The sequence below is a fragment of the Fringilla coelebs genome (assembly GCF_963513975.1).
Source record: "Fringilla coelebs genome assembly, chromosome: 3".
NCBI lineage: Eukaryota > Metazoa > Chordata > Aves > Passeriformes > Fringillidae > Fringilla > Fringilla coelebs.
The window spans coordinates 77,739,774-77,760,809 of NC_140030.1; the positions used below are offsets into that span (position 1 = coordinate 77,739,774).

Sequence of the window (21,036 nt, forward strand, 5' to 3'; positions counted from 1 at the left end):
ATAGGTGTCATTATCTGGTTGGTTGTTTTTAACTTGCAACAAAGCGTTTGAAGACTGAATCAAAGACTAGATAAAAGTGAAACCTTTCATGTAAGCTTCAAGTATGTACTGAAAAAAAGAGAGGTATAGTACTGACTTGCCTCTCTTCATCTCAATCTAGATGCTGTCAGATACATACCATGTTGCTTTCCACACTCCAGTAACCCTTTATACTACATGAACTTTGGAAACAGTGCATGGCACTTCTTTGCTTCATTTGTGTGCTTTTTCTAAAAGTGGAAACAGTTGTGTTTGTTGTGAAATCTCTAGTTGTAGTCTCAAAACACTTGCTGACTTGGAAGTATGAAATAGAGCTGTTCATTGGCAGCAGCCTCTGCTGGCGTAGAGTTCTTTGCTAGGCATATCACTTCTATGGCCTTCTGGTCAGTTAGTCTAAGCAGAAGGAAATGCTGAGAGTAGCTGAAGTGGAAAACACAGTGGATCTTTCTGAACAATGGTAGTTGGAGAGAAAAGAGTTAGAATGAATAGTCATGTAATTTGCTTTTAAACCTGAACATGTGACCTCTTAGTCACATGAATAGATGCTTGCTGACTTGGTCCCTAAACAGACATTTGAGGTTTGAGTATTCTGTTCTGTATCCAAAGAAAAACTGTTATAAAGAATATCCCTATCTGGGTTAGATTCTCTAGCTAGCCATTTTCTCCTAATTAATTTTAAGGGGTGTTTGATAGAAGAGAGCTTCTTGGCAGCATTCTGATCTTAATAGCTTCTGAGAAAATGCATTGATTGGCCCTTTTGTTTTTAAAAGATTGCTGTAATTTTCAGTCATTATCTGTAAGGAAATCACTAATTTATTAAACCAGCATCATGGATTAAGAATTAAAGACCTGACTCTTTTATCACTTAAACTGGTGCAATGTTGATGTTACCCAGGAGGACTATTAGACTAAGTGTAAGGTGTTCCAGTGGACTCTTAAACGCATGTTTCTAGTCTTCATTCATAAGATCAGAACTGATTCTTTTCGTTACTTTTACCAAGAATAAATTGCGTTCGTGGAGTGTGGGTAAAGAAAACAGTAAAAAAAAATCTTATGAGTTTGTGTCTGAGAAACAGAAACTTAGCTACCATTCCATATACAATGTTTAGGTTGCATATTTTATAGGTAGTCAAAAGAGAGAATTTCTCGGTGTAGTTCCCAGTTTTTGGAAAAAAAAGAATTTCATCAACTTTCTTTTGCAAGGAAGTTAGGTTAGATGCCTTTGGATGGTACTGCTTAAGTAGATTTAGTTTGCCTTAAAACAGCTCTCTGAAGCATCACTAAATTGAAATGTGATGGCTGAAGTAGGAAAGTGAGGAATTAATTACTTTCAAGCATTCCATTGTGGCTTAACAAAATTATAAGACAATAATTATGTTTTATCATGGTTATCTCATATTTGTTTATTTTATTTCTGTGAAGTTTTATTTTAAAGACACAGCAGGAAGTAAATGATTCACATAAATGTAACATTTTAATAAAGTTTGGCATCTGTTTTAACAAATAGGTAACAAAAAATTACTGGATTAATTGGTGGACAAAAAGACTAATTATTTTTTGTTAGTAAGTCTCTCTGTCATCTGCTTTCTATGGTAGATTTGTGTTGATTATATCAAATAGTGAGTTTTCAGGTCTTCACTAAGAAGCAGTGCTCTGGTCTTTATTTGTGGCTGCTGTTTTTATGTTTTATCCCCTGGCTTACTGATCTCTGGGAATTTCCTTAGTGTGATTCTGTGGGATAGAATTAAACAGGCAGACTAGCACAAAAAAACTTTCTGATCACTTTTAGCCAAGGACAGTAGGATAAACCCAGTCATCAGGGTTTTGGACATTGTAGAGTCTTTGAAACCATCCACTTGCAGGTAGCTGGTTGCTTCTGTTGTGACTGTTTTAAAGAAAGTTGCTGCCTTTTTCTTTTTAATTGTTTGGCTTTGTCCTCTGAGTGTTCATTAGACGGATTGGAGAAGAAACACAACAGTGGTGCGTGGTTCCTACTAGACAACATTTCTCATTCTGCTTAGCCTTCAAAAACAAAGCCTTTGGTCAAAGCCCAAACTACTAAATTGTCTGCCACCCTAAGAATCATATCTTTAATAGGAAGGTTTGTTAAAGTTGGAAAAGCTTTTTGCGAGTATCGTGACAGTGGTTTACTTCAATGAATAGAGGCCTGTTCTGTCATTCTGGGCTACAGCTGGTGTCAGCTGTGGTACTGAATAGTACAGCAAGATAAAGAGAACAGAAGGGCACATTTTCTCTGCTAATAATAGGCTTGGGACTGCCATAAACTCTTTATATAAATTATGCAACAATACAGATTCTCTTTCTTAAATTTTTCCTCATCTTCCTTGCGGTTGAAAAACTGGCTAAATAACTTCCGAAGGCTCTGCAGCAGTTCTTGTGTGTGCTCTTTGCTGTGGCGAGCAGAGTCAGCAAAGGGCAGTAACAGAAATGTTTCAGGTCACTGATCTAGACTCAGTGCCTCACATAATAGGGTCTCATATAAACTAAAAGGATAGGCATAAAGATTTTTTTTATCAGTTAATTCCCTAGGCTGCTGACAGCTGCTGTTTTGTTATTGCATGTGACTGGCACATTCAGAAATACTGTCTCAGGGCCTCCTCCCTGGGAAAACTCTTTCATGCCTCAGAGCAGGGAGCAGTGGAGGAGTAGAACAGGATAGCAGAAGCACCCCCTGTCTAACTGTATTCAGACTGCTGGGGGTTGTGTTTACTGAGATGTGTGTTCATTCTAGCGGTAGTGGTAGTGATGGTGGGGGGAGGTCAGCGCAATATTTGATAGGTCAGAACACTTTGCAGAGGACATTTCCTCTGCTCAATTGCTAAGGTTGGACTGGACCTTTCCAAAATTATACAAACATTTCATAAGTAACCTTAGAATTGATTACTTTCTGGAAACATTTCTGGGTCATGGGTTAGTACTGTTATTGACGTTTCATTTCTGGGTTTATGGATTATAACTGACAGAATCAGTGTCAAGGAATAATTGAACAAATTGTGTGTATTGTGCATAGCCAAGCTTTTATTCTCTTGCCAAAATCGACTGTTATTTGAGTATGAGAGGGGAAGAAGACAAAGCTAGAATTAAGGGGCTGCTGCTTCTTGTTTGGGACCACAGCTTGTAGAGAAAAGAAGATCTCCTAACCAAGCTCTAAAGCTTGCATTTACTTTGGAGCTGCTCTTGAAGATTACAGAGGTGACAGTATATGTCTCATGAAGTATGGACAATTCAAATAAAAATACAAGTTCATATCAAAACTGTCATATAGTTCAAACCAAAATATTTGCTCATATTTTATCAATGAAAACCTTATAGAAGATTATGGAGCCATGTGGAATGGAGTCATATGCTCACAGGTTTTGCAGAGTTAAGATTGAAATTTAAGAATTTGTTTCCAAAGCCAAATGTAAATTGGCTCACAAATACAGTATTCTGGTTTTGCTGTTATTTTGCAAATACTGACATCAGGTCTTTACCTACAATAGACTTAACTTTAAGTGTAAGCATTAAGTTTTTTTAAAGTCTGTCTGTAGAAATAAATGCACTCTGTAACTGCTGATACTATTTGGTTTTGCAGGTTGTCTTCTGAATTTTGTGTCTGAAGGTATCCTCTTGCTTTCTCAGAAATCATGGACATCGTTGGCTTTCTGAAGTCGCAATTCATTTGCCACCTTCTGATCTGCTACATATTTATAGTGTCAGGACTGATCATTAACTTCATTCAACTCTTTACACTTATACTTTGGCCAATCAACAAGCAACTGTTCAGGAAGATCAACTGCAGGCTGGCTTACTGCATTTCAAGCCGTAAGATTTCTTTTCTTTTTTTTTTTTTGGTTTAAGTATTTTCATATTTTGTCTTGAGGGAATTGGTAGAAAAGTTCTGGATTTCAAAGCCTATATAAAGGTCATGTCTGCTTCCTACAGCACCTGCACTTGTATGAAGAGATGTATGCCTTGTTGAAATGTCTTCTTGTGCTGAAATGTTTTGCTCTTTTATAGTGGGATACTTGCTTGACTCCGTATGTTGAAGTAAGATTGCCTCTCATTTGGCTGTCCATCATTTTTCATTAAACCAAATGAGAAATATTGACCAAATAATGCATCTCAGCTAGTTCAGCTATTATCTGTAGGCTTACAGTGTTAGCAAGTCACTTCCAATAATGCTTCCGATCTTTTTATCACCCATGATTTTGTTTATGATCTTGGTTTAAATGTTCCACATGCAAATCCTGTTCAGGACTGGGAAATAACAGTAAAAAAAAGGAAAAAAGTTTGATTTAATGTGCTTTTTTCTTAGGCCAGTTATAAACTTGTTTTTTTCTTTGAATGGGATTTCAGATGTTCAGCTGCATCTGTATGTATTCAGCATATGCATGTAGTTATAATGCAGAGTACAACAGGTAGCCTGTAATCATTTGAAAGAATCAGGGATTGAAATGATATTGATTTTTCTGGAAGAGATGGGAGCATGAGCTAAGGATGTTGTAGAAAGAGCAGACCTTTGACTCCTGAGATGTGACAGTTTACTAGCACTTGACGAAAAAGGTGATTCCAGTGGAATGAGTGACAGCTGTACCCATTTGTTTGTTCTATTAGAGGGAGTTTAGTGGAAGCTTCACCTGACAACCGTGATATATCAGAGCATTTGCAGTTTTCTTGTTATAATCAGTTTGCTTATATATTTGCTTTTAAAGAGCTGCAGCTGCAGTTTCAGTAATTTTATTGTACTGCTGCTTCTGACTTCCACATAACTGCATTAACGTACAGCAGAGAGAATTCTTCATAGAAACTGTTATAGAAATGCTAATGTACCCACATTCAGTATTTAGGAATGTGCTGTTAAATGTGTCCACCTTCCAGAGAGATTTCCCTGGGCCTTTCTGAACCTTAAAAGTACTTTCTTAGAAGAAAACTGTTGAAAAATGCATGCTTTTTGTTGCTCCCTAAAGATTATCCAAGTGTGATGTCACTGTCAATGCTGAGTGACTTAGGGATGTTTTTGTACTGGGGAAAACAACCTTCCAGTACAGCATTTAACAATTGTGCTGTAGAAATGCAGCAAAATGGTTTCTTTCAAGTAACCTTTTTTGCTACTAGGAGTCTAAAACAGAAAAACGTTTTTAGTATTCAAAATCAGCTGTGAGGTAGAAATCTGTCATATGCCTCAATTTGGCGGCCACTAGGGATTATTTCTCTTTCATCAGTGACTCTGATGAGTAACAATTCAAAGCATATTTTAAAAATATACTTTTGACTTAAATTTCAAGTGCGCATTGTCCCAAATAAATTGGGGATGCTGTTTTATTATTTCTGTAATGGAGAGAAGATGTTCTTTCTGAAAATTTTCTTTTTTGCTGTCTGTGTGTATATCCCTGAAGTATTGAGTTTGCAAGTGCTATTCATTTGCATGTACAAAGAGCAGTATTGAATCTGGCCAGGTTTTTACCCTTTGCCTGGCAGCATAGTGTATGTTTGAAGCCATGGCATGTAGAAGATACTGTACAGCTGTATATAGGTATATATTATTATTTTTCATCAATGCCTTCTGGCCCATTCTTGCTTTTGGCTACCTAGTGCAGAGATGTTAGCTATTCTACAGTCTTCAGGCTGAATCCTTCAGTTTAGCTCTGTCTAGTCTGATCTAGGGGATGGACAGAATGGAAGAGGGAGTAATCCTGAATGCTTGTCCTTGGTGGGGCAGACGGCTTTGTACTCAGTGTTGGTGATCTAGTCTTCAGTGTTGATGCCACTGGAATAGATTGTGTTGTGAAGTTTTTGCAAGTATGTCTAGGTTAAAGCCATTTATTTTAGCTTTACAACAGAGCAAGCTAGCATTTGATGAGTCACCGTTATCTGAGTGATATTTGGAAAGTGGTAAATGATTGTTAATTTGAAAAACTATTTCAAAGAACTAAAGACCAATTAATCAAAATAGATGTGTTTTTGGGGCCCACTGATGTGGTGACTAATAAGTTAGGTCTGTATGGGTCTGATGAAAGTCATGGAAACAGCCTACAGTTGGAGACAATGAGGTTCAGCATTGGAGAATATAAAGAGGTGTGTGCTTTTGTGGTGGTGACAAGAATCATGTTGCTTTGAGAGCCTGATACAGCCTGAGTCACCAAGTCAACCAAAGAGTGAAATAGAGCAGGCATGGTTTAATTGAAAAATTAAATGAAAGCAGCAGTTGTCTTTAGATCCTGCAAGTTCAGTTGTTTTCCATTTGATGTCATAGGTAGAGATAAATGGCTCCATTAAATTGGGGCATTATTTTGTCTTTGTTGCTGTGCTCTTTGGGCAAGTTGGGGGTTTTTGTATTTCAAGTAGTGGTATTTTCTTGCACCCCTTTTCTTCCTATCTTCTTCCTAATATAAGAATGTAATATTCTCACTTCCGCTCATACACTGTGTGCTGTCATAATGCATATGGAAGCTAAAGTTTTCTTGTCATTAATGACTTGTCCTCACTTGAGTAGTACAGCATGAGTTGGGGTGCTTCCCGGTTCACATGGATCAAACCAGACTAGCTTGAGCTAAAGTATACACAGAATCATGGAATCATTAAGGTTGGAAAAGACCCTTATGATTGAGTCTGACTGCCAAATCCGCCACTAAACCATGTCCCTAAGAGCCACATCGACACATAAATATCTCCAAAGATGACTCAAATCCTGGGCAGCCTGTTCCAGTGCTTGACAACCCTTTCCATGAAGAATATTTCCCAAATACCCATTCTAAACCTTTCTGGGTGCAATTTGAATCTGTTTCCTCTTGTCCTGTCACTTTTTACTTGGGAAAAGAGGGCGACCCCCACTTTACAGCCTCCTTTCAGGTAGCTGTAGCGAATGATGAGGTCTCCCCGATCCTCCTTTTCTCCCTTAGTTGCTCCTCATAAGACTTGTGCCCCAGACCCTTCAGCAGCTTCATGCCATGAACTGGCTGCATGGAGTAGCTGTGGTGTGGTAGTTGAGCACAGGTAGCTGTGCAGGCTGCTGCTTCTCTCTCGTGAGTTTGGCACCTGCACTACAGCTTCTCCCCATAACTGCTGACAGCCCAGAAGGCTAAATCCACAGACATCAAACCTCTCAGCAATGTAAGTTAAAGAGCTAAAAATCTGGTTTCCAGTTTGAATTGACAGAAGGATTAACTAGAGCAACAATTTGCTTTTAATGAAGCAGAACAGGTGTAATGGCATAAACCAAGTTGCCTTCATCAACTGGTGATGAGAAGTTATTGCCATTCTTGAAACCAGTTGTGAGTCAACAGGGTGAGCTTAGCTTCTCTACTGACCTGCCCCAATATGTGAGAGCATTGGGATGCTCTCCAAAGGATGTGTTATCCATTCCCCACATTGCAGTTTGGGTTGCTTTTATATTTCCAAGATACTTCTCATACTTTACTATGAGTAAACTTGTCCTGTTTGATCCTGTTATCCTGTTTGACAAATACGTACAGAGCAATGGTTAGTTCCAGTGCTATGTCCTCTGTATGTCTTCATCTTTACTGAGAAGTGTTGTTGCAAAGAGTGGACATCCAGCTTCAAAAGAACAAACTTTTGTCTGTGTTGGTCTTGAAATGAGCCAAAAGACTGGTAAGGGTTATGCACCCTCTTTCATGTTTAAACAAACAAAGAAAAAAAACCCCAAAACAAACAAAGAGCAAAAGAAACCACACACACAAGAACCTAATAACCCTCCCAAAATAAAAATAGGACACCAAAATCTTAGGGCTTCTAAATTGCAGAAAATATTTTCTGGCTTCAGATATATATTCATGGATGGGTTCAGCTGCCTGTTATTCCACTCCCCCTTTGCTAAAATGACAACCTGGATAGACTCCCTCATACTGAAATCAACAGAGTGCACCCTATTAAGGAAATTGAGCACTGCAAACCTCAGTAGGGTAATAACAATAAAAATTTCAAGCATAAGTGTGCTTGGAAGCAAAGGTTGGGCAAGCAATCAATCTTGGGTTTTATTTTTAAATAATTTAGGAACATTTTGTCCTCAGTCTCTTCTTCTAAAAGACAGCGAACCAAGGTAGGAAGCACTTAGTGTGGAATACATCACAGTTCTCATAGATGCTGTTTGTGCCTGAATTGGACGAGCTGGGAATACACCTTACTCCTCCCTCTTATGTCATACCAAACCACCACAGGGGGTGCACGCAGCTTTTCTGCAGTAGCTTGTACCATTGGCCAAACACATAGAGGGAACAGGTTGTCTTGGGATTCATGCCATATATGCACATGGCTGCACAGCTTGCTGGGCAGTGGGAAAGTGGTTTATACTTCACAAATCAGTTTGTGCTTGCTTGGCAGTTGAAGTGCAACCCCAGGTCAAGCACAAGAGTGTGCTGGAATCCTGTGGACTGTTCAGGACACGTGCCTAGACTGTGAGAATGGGACATACACGTACTGGGTACGTGGCTTCCTTAGAGGTGCTGAGTGGAGGTATTTGCCTGTGAGTAGAGCAGTGTTGTTATCTTGTCCACTTGCTGCCACTGTACTGGGAGGAAATGAGCTTCCTGTGCTCCCAGGGTGAGTGGCAAACTGGCCTCCTGCAGACTCTGCACCAGGTGAACGTTGCATAAACAGAACACCTGGCAGTAATGACACGGTCGTGTGGACATGTGCACAAGGGCCTTAAAAGCAACCAGCTTGGCTTCTAATCTGCCTTCATAAATAAATTATAGTAGTTCTAATACCTATTGTTATGCCATGAAAGGGGTGTTATTACACCTCTGGGTAAAGTTACGCTATGTAGGCTGCAGTTTGTAGATCCTGCTGAGGAGAAGGCCCTTGTTTGCATAGAAAGAGTCACCCTGATGCCTGTTCATTAACTGCAGCAAAAGCAAGATGGAAATTGATTCTTCTTATGACTGAGCTTCCTAGAAACAAAACCAGAGGAAATTGGGAGCTGCTTCAAGTTTCATCATCTTGTCTGTTACAACACAGTAAAGCTAATTCCTTCCATGTACAACTATAGGATTTGCAGTGTGAGGACTGAATATCTGAACAAGGCTTTGTGGTACTATCAGGGCCATGCTAATCCTCAGTCCTTTGTTTCTTGGAGTTTAGAGGAGCCCTCAGCTATTTTATTTCTTTGTATGAAGGTGGTGCTGAGGCAGGGAGGTGAATTCTTGTCTCTGGTGCAGTTATGTAGTTGGGAAGAGCTGGGAAGCAAGAGGTACCCAGAGAAGTAGGACTTTCTTCTTCCTTTACCACCATCTTATGCTGCAGAGAAAGCAGACTGCTGTTTTCAAAGTATGGCACAGTGTCCTTAACCCAGTCCTATTGTATTTTATTTATAAAGCAGCCTGAGTTATGCTTGCCTATGTTGGTATAGCAGAGAGTTTTCATAGGACACTTAGGACTGCTTTCTTAGCCTCTCTAAAATGTTGTTTTGAGTAATCTGTGCAAAATGTATTTTTCTCAAGAGCTACTTGTCTACACAAGCCTTTGTTATCTTAGTTCCACACACCATGTCCGTACAAAGCCACTGGTGAAGACTATGGAAGGTTTACAACAACTACTGAGGGAAATTTGGAGGCCAGATTTTATAGTCTTACAAAGGGAAGGTGTTGATTTGAACTGTTAGAAAACTAGACCATCACCTTAGCCTTCTCTCTTCTCTCAAGTCAAGCCATGGCAATAACTGTGGAAATAGAGTGTACTAAGAAAATGCCCATGTTAATTTTAATGTAGATAAACTCTAGAAAAAATAAACTTTAGTGGAAATCATCTACCCTGAAGTGTCATCTACTCTAATTCATTAATGTCTTCCTTCAGCCTATTTTCTAATACCGTTTTATACCTGTTTTGGACTTACGACCGTGCTTCTAGTTTTCTGAACAATTCTCCATTGAGACCAAACCTTGATTTTCTCTACTTCAATTTGGAAAGACATAAGGAGCAATTACTGCACCAGATTCTCCAGATTCTTTTACTGGTAGAGTAAGATGAAATGTGTGTGTGTATGTTTGCCACATCCATCACAGCCTGGACTTTTTTTCCAGATTGTGTTTGTGGAATTGCATTAATTGTTATGAATAAGTCCTCTATAGTGCCTAACATATGTCTCCATATTTTCCCTACTGTCATTAACTTGCTGTATCAACTAATAACATTTCAGTCCTTCTCATTTTGTGCCCCTTGCAGGTGTTGTTACTCAGTTTTCTTAGGTGTTCAAGTATTGTCAGTGAGCTTGAATGGATCACACAAGACTGTATGCTGGTTGCAGGCATGCTGTGTGAGCACTGGAATGACATCTGTGCATGACCTTTACCAGAGTTCCTTTCCTAGTTCAGCCTACAAGGGATGTGATATGTTTTGCTCAGCTCTCTGTTCATGAGAAAGGGACTACTTTCTGTGAAAATTAATGTGAAAAAAACTTTTGTTACTGATCCTTTCTATACAAAACTCATGAAGAGCCAGAGAGGCATTTAGTCTGATCTTTGATGAAAAGGGCATCTTCACTGTTACTGATACTATTTTGCTATTTTGTTATTGCTGGAGCCTTTGTAGAGGTCACTAGTTTTCATTTTCTTTCTTTTTCTTTTCTTTTTTTTTTTTTTTTATTTTTGCATCAGATTCTTGAAGAAGTGTGATGCTGATAGTCTGCAGACTGGAAAGAGAGGTGGCAGGGAAGCAATAGGTGAACTGCATTCTGTTCGCTGTCTGGCATCACACATAACAAAAGTTATAGCACATTTTGTTAAACATTAGACCTGGTCAGCAAGCTTCCTAGATTCCTGAACTGGGGTAAATTTTGGAGTGTTTACACAAAAGTTTTTCTGTCTGACACAGCATAACTCAGGAACATGATATCTAATGATCTATGACGTAGCACTGAAGACATTCTGGTGCTACAGTTGTTTATTCATTAAGAGTGAATATCACAATCAAAAGATCATTTCATATTTGTAGAAACCCCATGTAAGCTATAGGCTGTATTTTATTGCTGAAATGATACTGAAACTGAAGGATAGTCCCTTGATGATGTGGAAACTTCATGCAAAGAAGCAGAGAGTAGCTCAGTCATCAGCAGTTACAAGCAAGTATAAACTAGCAGTAATCCAGCCCTCTCCAGGGAAGCACTGTACCTCCACAGGAAGGGCTGCTGTGGGAACTCTGAATTCTCCTGTGTTCAGTCAGGGAAGAGATCTGCTGCTCTAATGTCCAAGTGAGGTGCATTGTCTTGTCTCATTTGCTGTTGGTTTGCTATGTCCTCTACCCCCTCCCACTCAACTTTGGGCAATGTGTGCCCCTGAAGGTGTATGTCCAAGTGATTCTTCCTCATCCAGATCATAGTCACATACCAGCAAGTTTTCATGGAGTAGGTTTTTAGGCTCATCCTAAAGAATTGCAAGAATTCTGTAACAAGAATTGCAGCAGCTGGGCCAGTGAAAGTATCTGATATCTGACTACTTTTTTGCAGGAGGATTTCCAAGCCAGGAGGAGCCAGTATGTCCTTTCAGCAGATACTTGAGGTTTTTCAGTGTGACACTTGAGATGAAACAGCTTCTGAGTGCACATGCTTGGCATTCTCTGTGGCTAGGTGTTTGTTTCCTGTGACTTGCTTGCAATCTTCAGATTAAGGCTTCTTACTTGAGAATTGTATTGTTTTCTCATTTCTGAAACTGAATTTCCTTTACATCCGTCTTGGAGTAGTACATGCTTAAACATGTTTCATCCAACACAACATTCAGAAGGAGGAATCCTTTAGCTGTGAACAAGAAGCCAAATAAAAATGTGTGCTGAACAATTTTTTCATCTGCTTGGTTTCAGAAAGGCAGTTATCTGTTTCCACTTTCTTCCTTCCCAAAATATCATTTGAAACAAAACAAGGAACCAGAAAGAGATTACAATGCAATTGTATGTGTACAGATGGTTTTGCTCTTCAGTTAGCACACTTTTATTAGTATGTTATTTATGTGTGCTTTTTCTGTACTCAAGCAAATTGCACTAGTGTCAATAACTAACATTCTTTCATGATTCTAAGTTCACTTAGCTATGTTTCTAAATTGAATCTCCTGTATATTGCATCTCCAGGCGTGGGCTTTCTTTGAGAGTTAAAAGCACGTGGGTTTCCTAAAACATGAGATATTTTTCATTGTGCATAAATTTTGTACTGCTCTTATGATGTACTTACATGTCCCTGTTTAAATGATCCCCAGATCAATATGTACTGCTAATGAAAGATTTTGATGAATGAATGTGTTTGCCTGTGTTAGGTAAGGAAATAGAAATAGTGATTGTACCAACTCAATTTCTTGATAGCACTTCTAAAGAAGCTTACACTTGTTTTTTGGAAAACTGCAGCTGGGAGGCTTTTGTCAGGAGCTCTCATTAGTACAGCTTTGCTGCTGTAAAGGAGCTACTCTCCTGTCCTTCTGAATTTTCTTTTTTTTCCTAGGAGTCTCATACCATTCTCTGACATTTTGCAGGTATTTCCCTTTGCCAATAGAGTATCTCTTCTAAAGATGTGCAATGTGCTAATCCTCTGCAGTTTGCTGAGGACCCTGTACTGGAAATCTAACTGTAGAAAACTAAACACTGTTACTTCCTTCAAACTCATATCATTTGTTTCTAAGGCCTATATGACAGACTTCTGCTATTTATTTCTAAAGCCTATATGACAGACTTTTGCTATTCTTTGTACAAAGACAAAAAATAGGGAGAGATACGTTAAGCTTACAGTATTCAGAAAAATACTTGCATTGTATGGATTTGGTTATATTTTTACCCACCAAAATATATCAATTAAAACTTTATTATTTGAGCATGTATTGCCTTTAGTGCTCATGAAGGAGGGAGATACAGGCAAAATAGCTGACATACCTCTTTATGTACTTAATTTATCTAGTTTGAAATTGAGACCATAGTGCATTTTCCTTTTAGTAGTACAGTATATTTTTAATGGTGGTTTTTTTTAATATAAAGAGTTCACAAAATTTCTCCTTGGATTAAAACATACCATGAAGCTTGTCTCACCTATGTGTTCACAGGCTCTTCATTAATTTGTGCTTAAAATTTGGGGTTGCACAGTGATAGCTTGTAGCTTCTTTTTGGTACATGCAGTTGTTAGGTGAGAATTAAAAAAACTTGAATGGCATATCCATGAATCTTTGAGATGTGATAGATTTCTTCACATGGAAATCAAATTATGGTTGAGAAACAGATAATTATGCAAGTGCAGGTGAGCAGAACAGCAAACAATGTCCCAGAAGCAGCCCAAGATGTATGGGTTACACTGTTGGATTTAGTGACTTAATATTTTTGGGGAAGAGCGGTCCTATGCTGTTGTTGCATAGTGTATGTGCTCAGTGTAAATAAGTCATTGAAAAGGTCTTCTTCTGTGTTGGAAGGGCGGGGATGGGAATTGGACCTCTTTTAAGAGCAGTGGTTCTTCCTGTGTTGCATATGATATTGGAGTGCCATAGGAATCTTCAGGACTGTTTTTCAAAGGTGGTTCCTGTGAACAGTATTAGAAAGTGGAAAATAATGTGGAGTAGTTTACCCTAAATAGTGTGGGAATGATAATGCTGTCTTTGACCTCCATATAGAGTCAGGATGCTGGAGTCTCTCCTTTATTTCCAACTTGTGTCATTGATTTCTTGCTGGGTAAAATTCCTGTAATCATGATTGCATTTTTAAGCAAGGAAGTCTTAAAAAAGGAAGAGGCAGGTTTTCTGCTTCCATATATGAGCAGTGCCTGTTGCAGGTAAGTACTTCTGTAGGATGTCTTTCCTTGAGAAGAAACCTCTGAGACCAACTTGTGTGTCTGGAAGGGCAGCATTACATGACTGGTATTATGTTTGGAGGGTCATTCCTGCTGCTCCCTTCACTGCTTCCTTAGGCCTTCAAAAACGGGCTTTGTGCTGACTTTAGTGCGCTGTCCTGGTGGACAGAGCAGCAGGAGGAAATGCCTGGTTGATTGTTATCTGCACTTACTGGGCCTGTTGCCAAGCCAGGAGCTGCTGGTTTGTTGAAAAGTGGGAGTACTGCTGAATTCCTTGGGGAAGAAGGATAAGAGGAGCCTTCAGATGTGAGACAAATATCTCTGACACGTGGCTGTTAAATAATTAATTTTCCCAAAGGGTTTGAAAAGAGCATTTCAAAACAGTGACTATTGCAGATCTGTGTGTGTGTTAAACCCATTGTACTTGTGAGGCTGGCTTTGTTCCACACCCTGTGTAACTTGGAGAGAAGAAGCTGTTTTGTAGGCAGATTGTGTCAGGATAAAAGACAGAAAAAAGCTGTGAAGTTAAATGTTTGAAGTATGCAGCTATTTTTTGTTTTTTTCTGAAGGGATGGTTGCTTTATAACTTGCAGCACAGAGATAGTTTAAAAGGAACAGTGACTAAAGAAATGAACAAAACTTGTTTCCATATTTCTCCACTCCTCTAGCTCAGAACTGCACTAGAGAAGGAAGGATCACTTGAAAGTTTTTTCAAGAGTACATATGCCAGCTTAATTTCTTCCTTACCTGAAGAAATACTGGATTTTACATTTCATGGATGTTAGGTTAGAAGGAGAGAATCTATTAGATTAAACTTGAATGATGTGTATGTGTTTTGAGAGGGAAGACAATATGGGAATGGGAACTGGAGTGAAGCTAGGAAGTGAGGTGGTGTGCCAGAACACATGCAGTAACTGGAAGGGTCCTGTGCAAGGCTTGTGCCCAGATCAAATGCTGGTTCATATACTGGAGACATGCCTTATTTTACAGGTCTTAAGCACAAGTTTTTGGTTCCTTTCATAGACCCTGGGAGGAAAGCCCACTCTGGCTTTCTGTATACCATGAAGACTTGTGCGTTTAACATCTTGCATTAAATCTGATTCTGATCTTCCCAAAGCAATTTCAGCTTGGCTGCGTTACAGGAATGCTGGCTTGGCCATATTAAACTGTTTGTAGTTTATTTTGTTTTGTACGTTTCATCTAACAAACCACCGATGACAGCCCATCAAAAAGGTGAATCCTCTTTTTATCAATAGTGTTTTATTGTCTTAATTTTATAAGAAAATCAAATGGATCTTGGTCATGAAGCTGAGACACAGCAAGCACCAGAACTATCATTGTGTAATACAGTCATAATGTTTTAATAAAGCAACGTATTTTTCACTTAATACATTAGCTACTTTATGCACATGTATATGCAGGTTTTAATTCTACAACTAACAAGCACTGAGGTGAAATTGCTAGGAAGATCAAAGCACAGATAAAGCTTTAGCTTGGTAGTAGGTGTTGATAAGTCTAATCCTTATTTTGTGTAACTCAGCATGGTATTAACACTAACTAGAGCATAAATAAAGATTATTTTTATGCCAGTTGAGAATCTGGCCATCTTAAGTAAATGTCATGTGTGTTTGAGGGAAATAAGGAAAAGTGGAGGTGAAAAAATCTGTGTATCATCAGTCTTTGGTTTGGTTTGATTTGATTTTGGTTGGTTTTTAACAGTGCAATATATTTGGTCTCTCTCCCTATCTCTGATTTTTATCTTGAAGTTATGTTGTCAAATTAATAAGTGTTGGGTTGACGTGATTTGTTACCACTTTAAAGTGAAAGCTTTGTTTGTACTTTAATACTCAAAATGACACACTTTATGAAATGTTCCTTTAGCATATCATTCTAGTCACAGGCTGCCTCTGAGTAGTGCATACCTTTGAGCAATTACCTGTGAGCTCCGCTTTCAGCAACCTTCTATAAAAGAGCACTGCCTTGCATGCTTACCTGAAGACTGGTTCTGTGCACTGCATACCCTGCCTTAGCTCTCTACATCTGAGGGGTGAGCAGTGGGCTCTGGCCAGCCTGGGGCTCCCTCTGTCCCCCCTCCCAGGAATGGCAGGTGGCGGGTGAAACGCTCCTTCCTGTCCGCATGCCTTGTTGTGTCGGCTTTTTGATAAATGGCCAACTCTGATTTGCAAAAACAAAGTCTATTTTAAAACAGCATTTTGAATCTTCTTTTAGATTTATTTTTTCTTTGCTGCTCAGCTATTTTTTTTCTTCAGTAAGAGTGGAGAGAGACTTGCTCTTTAGATTTGATGCTGGACCCTCAGTAGAAGAAGCTGTACTTTCTCTTCAAAAGTATGTAGCTCTTGCATAAAATTCATAAATCAAAGTCTTCCATGTTGAACCTTGAAATCTGCTCACTTGCTCACTGCTTTACTATGTCAAGAAGTGGTATGATAATGCTGCAACATTTAGATTTGGAAGACTGTGGGTTGAGTTTTTCCTTGTGGACCCCTCCATGCAAGCTCTGTCCCACAGAGGCAAGCTGTTGGAAAAACCTGTGCATGACATCTAGCTGAAGCTGGAAGCTTGTCTTACAAGCTTCTCAGTCACACCCTTGGCAGTCAGAAAAAAAGCTGAAAAGAATGATGCTTACAGCAGCCTAGAACATGAGTGATTTCTGTCCTTCGGCTGAACAAGCTGATGTTTCTTTCACTACAATTGCATTACTTGGCAATTCCACTTGGAGAAAGATTTGAACTGGTAGAAATTACACCATTTTCAAGTAACAAGCCCCTAATTAACAGGACCTCAAGGCTCTTCCTGTTCCTTTTTCTTAGTTCTACTGTGGTGCAAGATGTTGCAAAGACATTAATCAGCAGTATTGATACCAGAGGAGGTTCTTGTCTACGCCTTTAAATACAGCTCAATAAACTCAAATGCTAAATAGTGTTTATTTGCATTGGCTTTTTGCTTTTCAGATTTTTAGGCGAGACTCTAGAGGAGATCCAAATGGCCTGCACGCAACCACAAAGACTTCTGGCACAGTGCCTGGCAGCCTAAAAGGTGCAGTCTGCTCTTGATAGGTCTGATAGAGCTGATGCTGTTACTGTGCTTCTCTTAATTTTGCATGTCTGAAATCTTGTGAGAAGTCTGGATGGCCTTCAAGAAGAGTTGTTTCTAAAAATCTCTAGGTCTTCCTTATCAAAGAGGAAGTGTGAGCCTGCATGAGTTAAAGCTGAGTGTTCTGATCCACGGTAAATCAGGAGTGTGTACAGCCTGAAAGGTGGGAAGCCCCTGTTGTTTTACAAGCTGGCAAATGCTGCATCCAAGTGGGTGAGTCACATGGATCCTGTGTGTCTTTCATTTTGAGAAAGCTGAGGCAACAAAGGTGGTAAAGGTAACTCAGAAAGGAATAAAGCTAAGTTCAAGGAAATAACAGACTTGCAATAGGCTACAGGTTTTTTTCCTGGGACTCCTCTACAGTTTTGGTCGGTCTGTCATGGGATAATATTTTGGTACCTGGTGTACTTTATGTAATGTTGTATGCCCTTGTTAAATCTTGAAAAATCTCCTTCTTTCTTTTTTCTGTGGTGCCAGAAATACTCATGATAAAGTTGACAGAAATATCAGTAGTACATATGCATATGATTTTATGATACTTCTCTACTCCTGACATGTGCATGACTTGTTTGTATGACAGGTCTTTATTTTACCACTGCTACGTGTCAGATTGGGCCTTTTAAACTGCTTCTCCTGTACCGACCTGAAATGGTGGGTCTGGCTGGTACTGTTCATCTTTTGCAAAGCACTGAATAGGAAAGTGGCCTGACTTTTGTAACTTCCAGAGGTTCTCTTTCTGGAAAATGAATAGACAAGGGTAAACTTGGAGCTTGTTGATTATGCAGGATTTCAGTGGACCATGTAAGCAGTGAGAGGTTAAACAAGCAAATGGCTCATTTGCATCCTCATCTGCTGGATGATCTCCAGGCTGTCTGAGCAGGTTGTGATGTTCCAGCAGTGGATTAGTTTTGTAAAACCTTTGAGGAAAGAGAAATGCAAGCACAATCAAGCTAAATGTGAATTGAGAGGCACTAGTGTCCTTAAGTGTGGTGTAATATTGTTGTTACTTTGGGTATATGTTTGTCTTAACAGAATGTGCACTTTCTCATGTGCATTATATTCTTCAGTGAGAAAAAATGGGGATTTTCGTATATGTATATATTTGGATATTTTTCAATCATCTTGAAGGGTTACAGGCTGCACCCAGGACAAAAATCACTGCTTGATACTTGATAGGTGTATTTGATCTGTAGTACTTTATTTTTAATTCATGAAAGCCATTTGTTTGATTTGTAGTTTCTGACCTTATTGTCCCTTTAAAGAACATTTTGTGAAAGTCACTGATAGGGATTAAGAAGCTAAAATAAGCACTGGGACATAGTTCTTGTCTCTCAAGACCTCACGTGATGAGATGCTGTAAGATTACAGGCAGAGAGAGGAAATTCATAGAATGCAAGTGAAAAATGAATAATGGTTTTGTTCTGAACAGTGTTCTCCGTGATAGAGGTTCTGTGGTTATTCACCGTTAAATCTGATTATGTAGCACAGGTGCTTTGTCAATTTTTTCTTCCATTATTGAAATTCAGGTAGAAAATCTTGCACAGAAGAAGGCTAAGTAGAAGTTATATGCCTTGACTTGAGTCTAAAAATTAGTTTTAATATTAATGCTATTAATATAACTAATATAATTATAATTTGGTTTTAATATAATTAATAGCATATTATATCTGGAAGTGTGTCTATGTTCTCCTGAGTGCACCAGTTATCTAAAATCAAAATCCAGATTTAAATGTTACTGGAAAAGTGTAGAAACCATGGAAGCCATTAGCCCTGGTTTTCTTGTTCTGCCATTCTACAGACACTGTAGTTCCTTCTTTTTATGTGTTTACACCTCTATGAAATGTAATTCTTGATAACTAGAGGCTTTATTTAAAAACACTGCAGATTTTCTTAGGATTTAATTTACCTTTTGTTGAGTTTCCTAATTCACTTTTCCTATTTGTGCTGAAGATTGCTTGCTTTGGCAGCTCATAGGTTTTTTTTGTCAGTCATCAGTCATTTTTCTCAGAGATAAAGTCACGTCAGTTCTTATCAGTAGCTGAAAATGCAGGTTAAATGTGATGATGGCAGGGATTTAGAGCATCAAAATAATGGGATTTTTTCTCTTGTTCTGAAATGCTTTCCTTCTAAAGCCCAAATTTTTCATTTTTCATTTGAAACTAAGGAGGATAAATTTGTATATATAGACATAAAGGCTGTATAAAGAATGCATGCAAGAAAGCGAAAGATTGTGTGAGAAAAGTCTTTTTTCTAAATACATGAGTTAAACATGATTCACTCCAGTCAAATAATGCATATGGCAAGATAAACCCAGTCACATGAGTGTTTGTGCTTTTGTTCTGAATGAAAGCATGAGACCTGAGTGTGGACAATGCTGATCGCCCTATAATTAAGGACCTGCTAATGATTCATGTCAAAGAAGTCAATTGCGATTGAATGAATGCAAGTTAAGACTGACATCTATTAACTTGGTTCATGTTTGCTTATTGGGATGCCCAGATTTTGAGGTCCTGGCCTCCTGGCAGGTGATTTTCAGCAGAGAACTCCCTTGGGAAAGGTTTCTGTCTGGTGCTACCCTGCTTAAACAGAAGCCTTTGCTGATTGCTGCAAGGACCTGTCTTCCCCTTGGTCCAGTGAATACTCATTGCAGCCTGGGGTAGCAGTGTTTCTCAGTATGCAGTGTGTTTCTCAAGCAGTGATGGAAGAGAGGAGCGAGGTCTGTAAGGCAGTCTGTTTGGAAAAACCTCACTTTCTTTCCTAGTTACAGAGAATAGGACTAGAAAGGAGTTAGTGAGCCATTGAATTTCTAGCAGTGGTACAATGTAGTGTTTTTCAGATGATTCTTACTCAATTTACAAAGCTGCTATACATTTTTATCTGACAAAGTAATCAGAACAGTCTTCAGAATATTGGATGCCTGTAATTTCAGTCACTTTACAAATGGATGTTCTTGTGCTAGTGGTATTTAGCTTAATACCACTTTTTCTGTACTGTTAATTTCCTTATCCATAAACCATATTTGTGGGGAGCCCACACAGTCCTCTTCTAGCATTTGTTCTAAAGCTCCAGTGGGCCAGACTTTTCTGCTTTCAGGAATCCTGATAGACCTGGTCTGCATCTGCTTTGTTTCAGTGTTTCCTTCCTGGGCATGGATGTCTGGTACTGGTGTGCTGGCCCAGAAATTCTCTCAGTGGTGCAATGCACGATTCCCTTCTCTCCAGGAGCAAACATCCTTATGCCATCTTTTTCAGTCTTTGACTGCATAATATGAATGGAGCAGAAATGTTCAGTGGCAAAATAATGTCCGCAGATAATTCTCTGTCATTTCCAAATCATGAGGCTCTATTTTTATTAGTTCTGCAAGATATGATGCAATGATGCATCCTATCAAAATTAATTCCATTTATATTACCTTACCTCTCAAGGTCATCTGATTCTTAAACTCTGTTCTGACTTTTTATCATCCACAAAGTTTATTAATAGAAATTTCTTTTATTGTACTACGTGAATGGCTTAACATTGCCTAGAAGTGGTAGATTTGAAGTCCTTTTTTTTTTTGCTGGCCTTTCTGGCATCAACAAAATGCTTGAAAAGAAACTGTAGAAACTTGAATACCTGATGGCAAGTACTTTATTTGGTATTTTATGAGACCAGATTTGTAACCACTCTGTACTTACTAGATTTGATTTTTTGATTCAATCATTTTAAGATGACCCTTACTTAAGCTTAATGTAGGTCATCCTGCTTTCATTTAAGCTTCTGTTTTGGGATTTAGACAGCAATATGCCACCCTAACCATACAAATGAGAACTGGAGTAACATAGTTTTGTAATGTTCATTTAAGCTTCATTACTTCAGCATCTCTGTCAGTGGGACACAGAAGTTACCCCTGGGGTAAGGCATGATGTGGGGGTCATATTTAATGAGGGCATGACAGGAGAGGCATGTGTGATGGATCAGGTGATGTTTTGCTTTGTCCCAGGTGAGTCTGTGTGCCACAATAAGAAAGTTGTTTATCTCTTTAGAAAGTGGTTGCTGTGCAAGCCCAAACTAATCAGATAAGGTCTGTCAAATGCTGCATTACTGATGACTGCAGAACACTTATTAACACCTTATTTTAA

General features: G+C 38.8%; 1 protein-coding gene across 2 annotated transcripts in view; it reads left to right on the forward strand.

The window, feature by feature from the left end:
* AGPAT4 (1-acylglycerol-3-phosphate O-acyltransferase 4) overlaps positions 1 to 21,036 on the forward strand; it is a 69,304-nt gene that overhangs the window by 10,360 nt on the left and 37,908 nt on the right. For both annotated transcript variants that reach the window (XM_084202326.1, XM_084202327.1), the window contains exon 3: positions 3,635 to 3,864. In XM_084202326.1, the coding sequence (XP_084058452.1) occupies positions 3,687 to 3,864 (178 nt within the window). In that variant the 5' untranslated portion in view covers positions 3,635 to 3,686. The remainder of the gene's footprint in view (positions 1 to 3,634; positions 3,865 to 21,036) is intronic.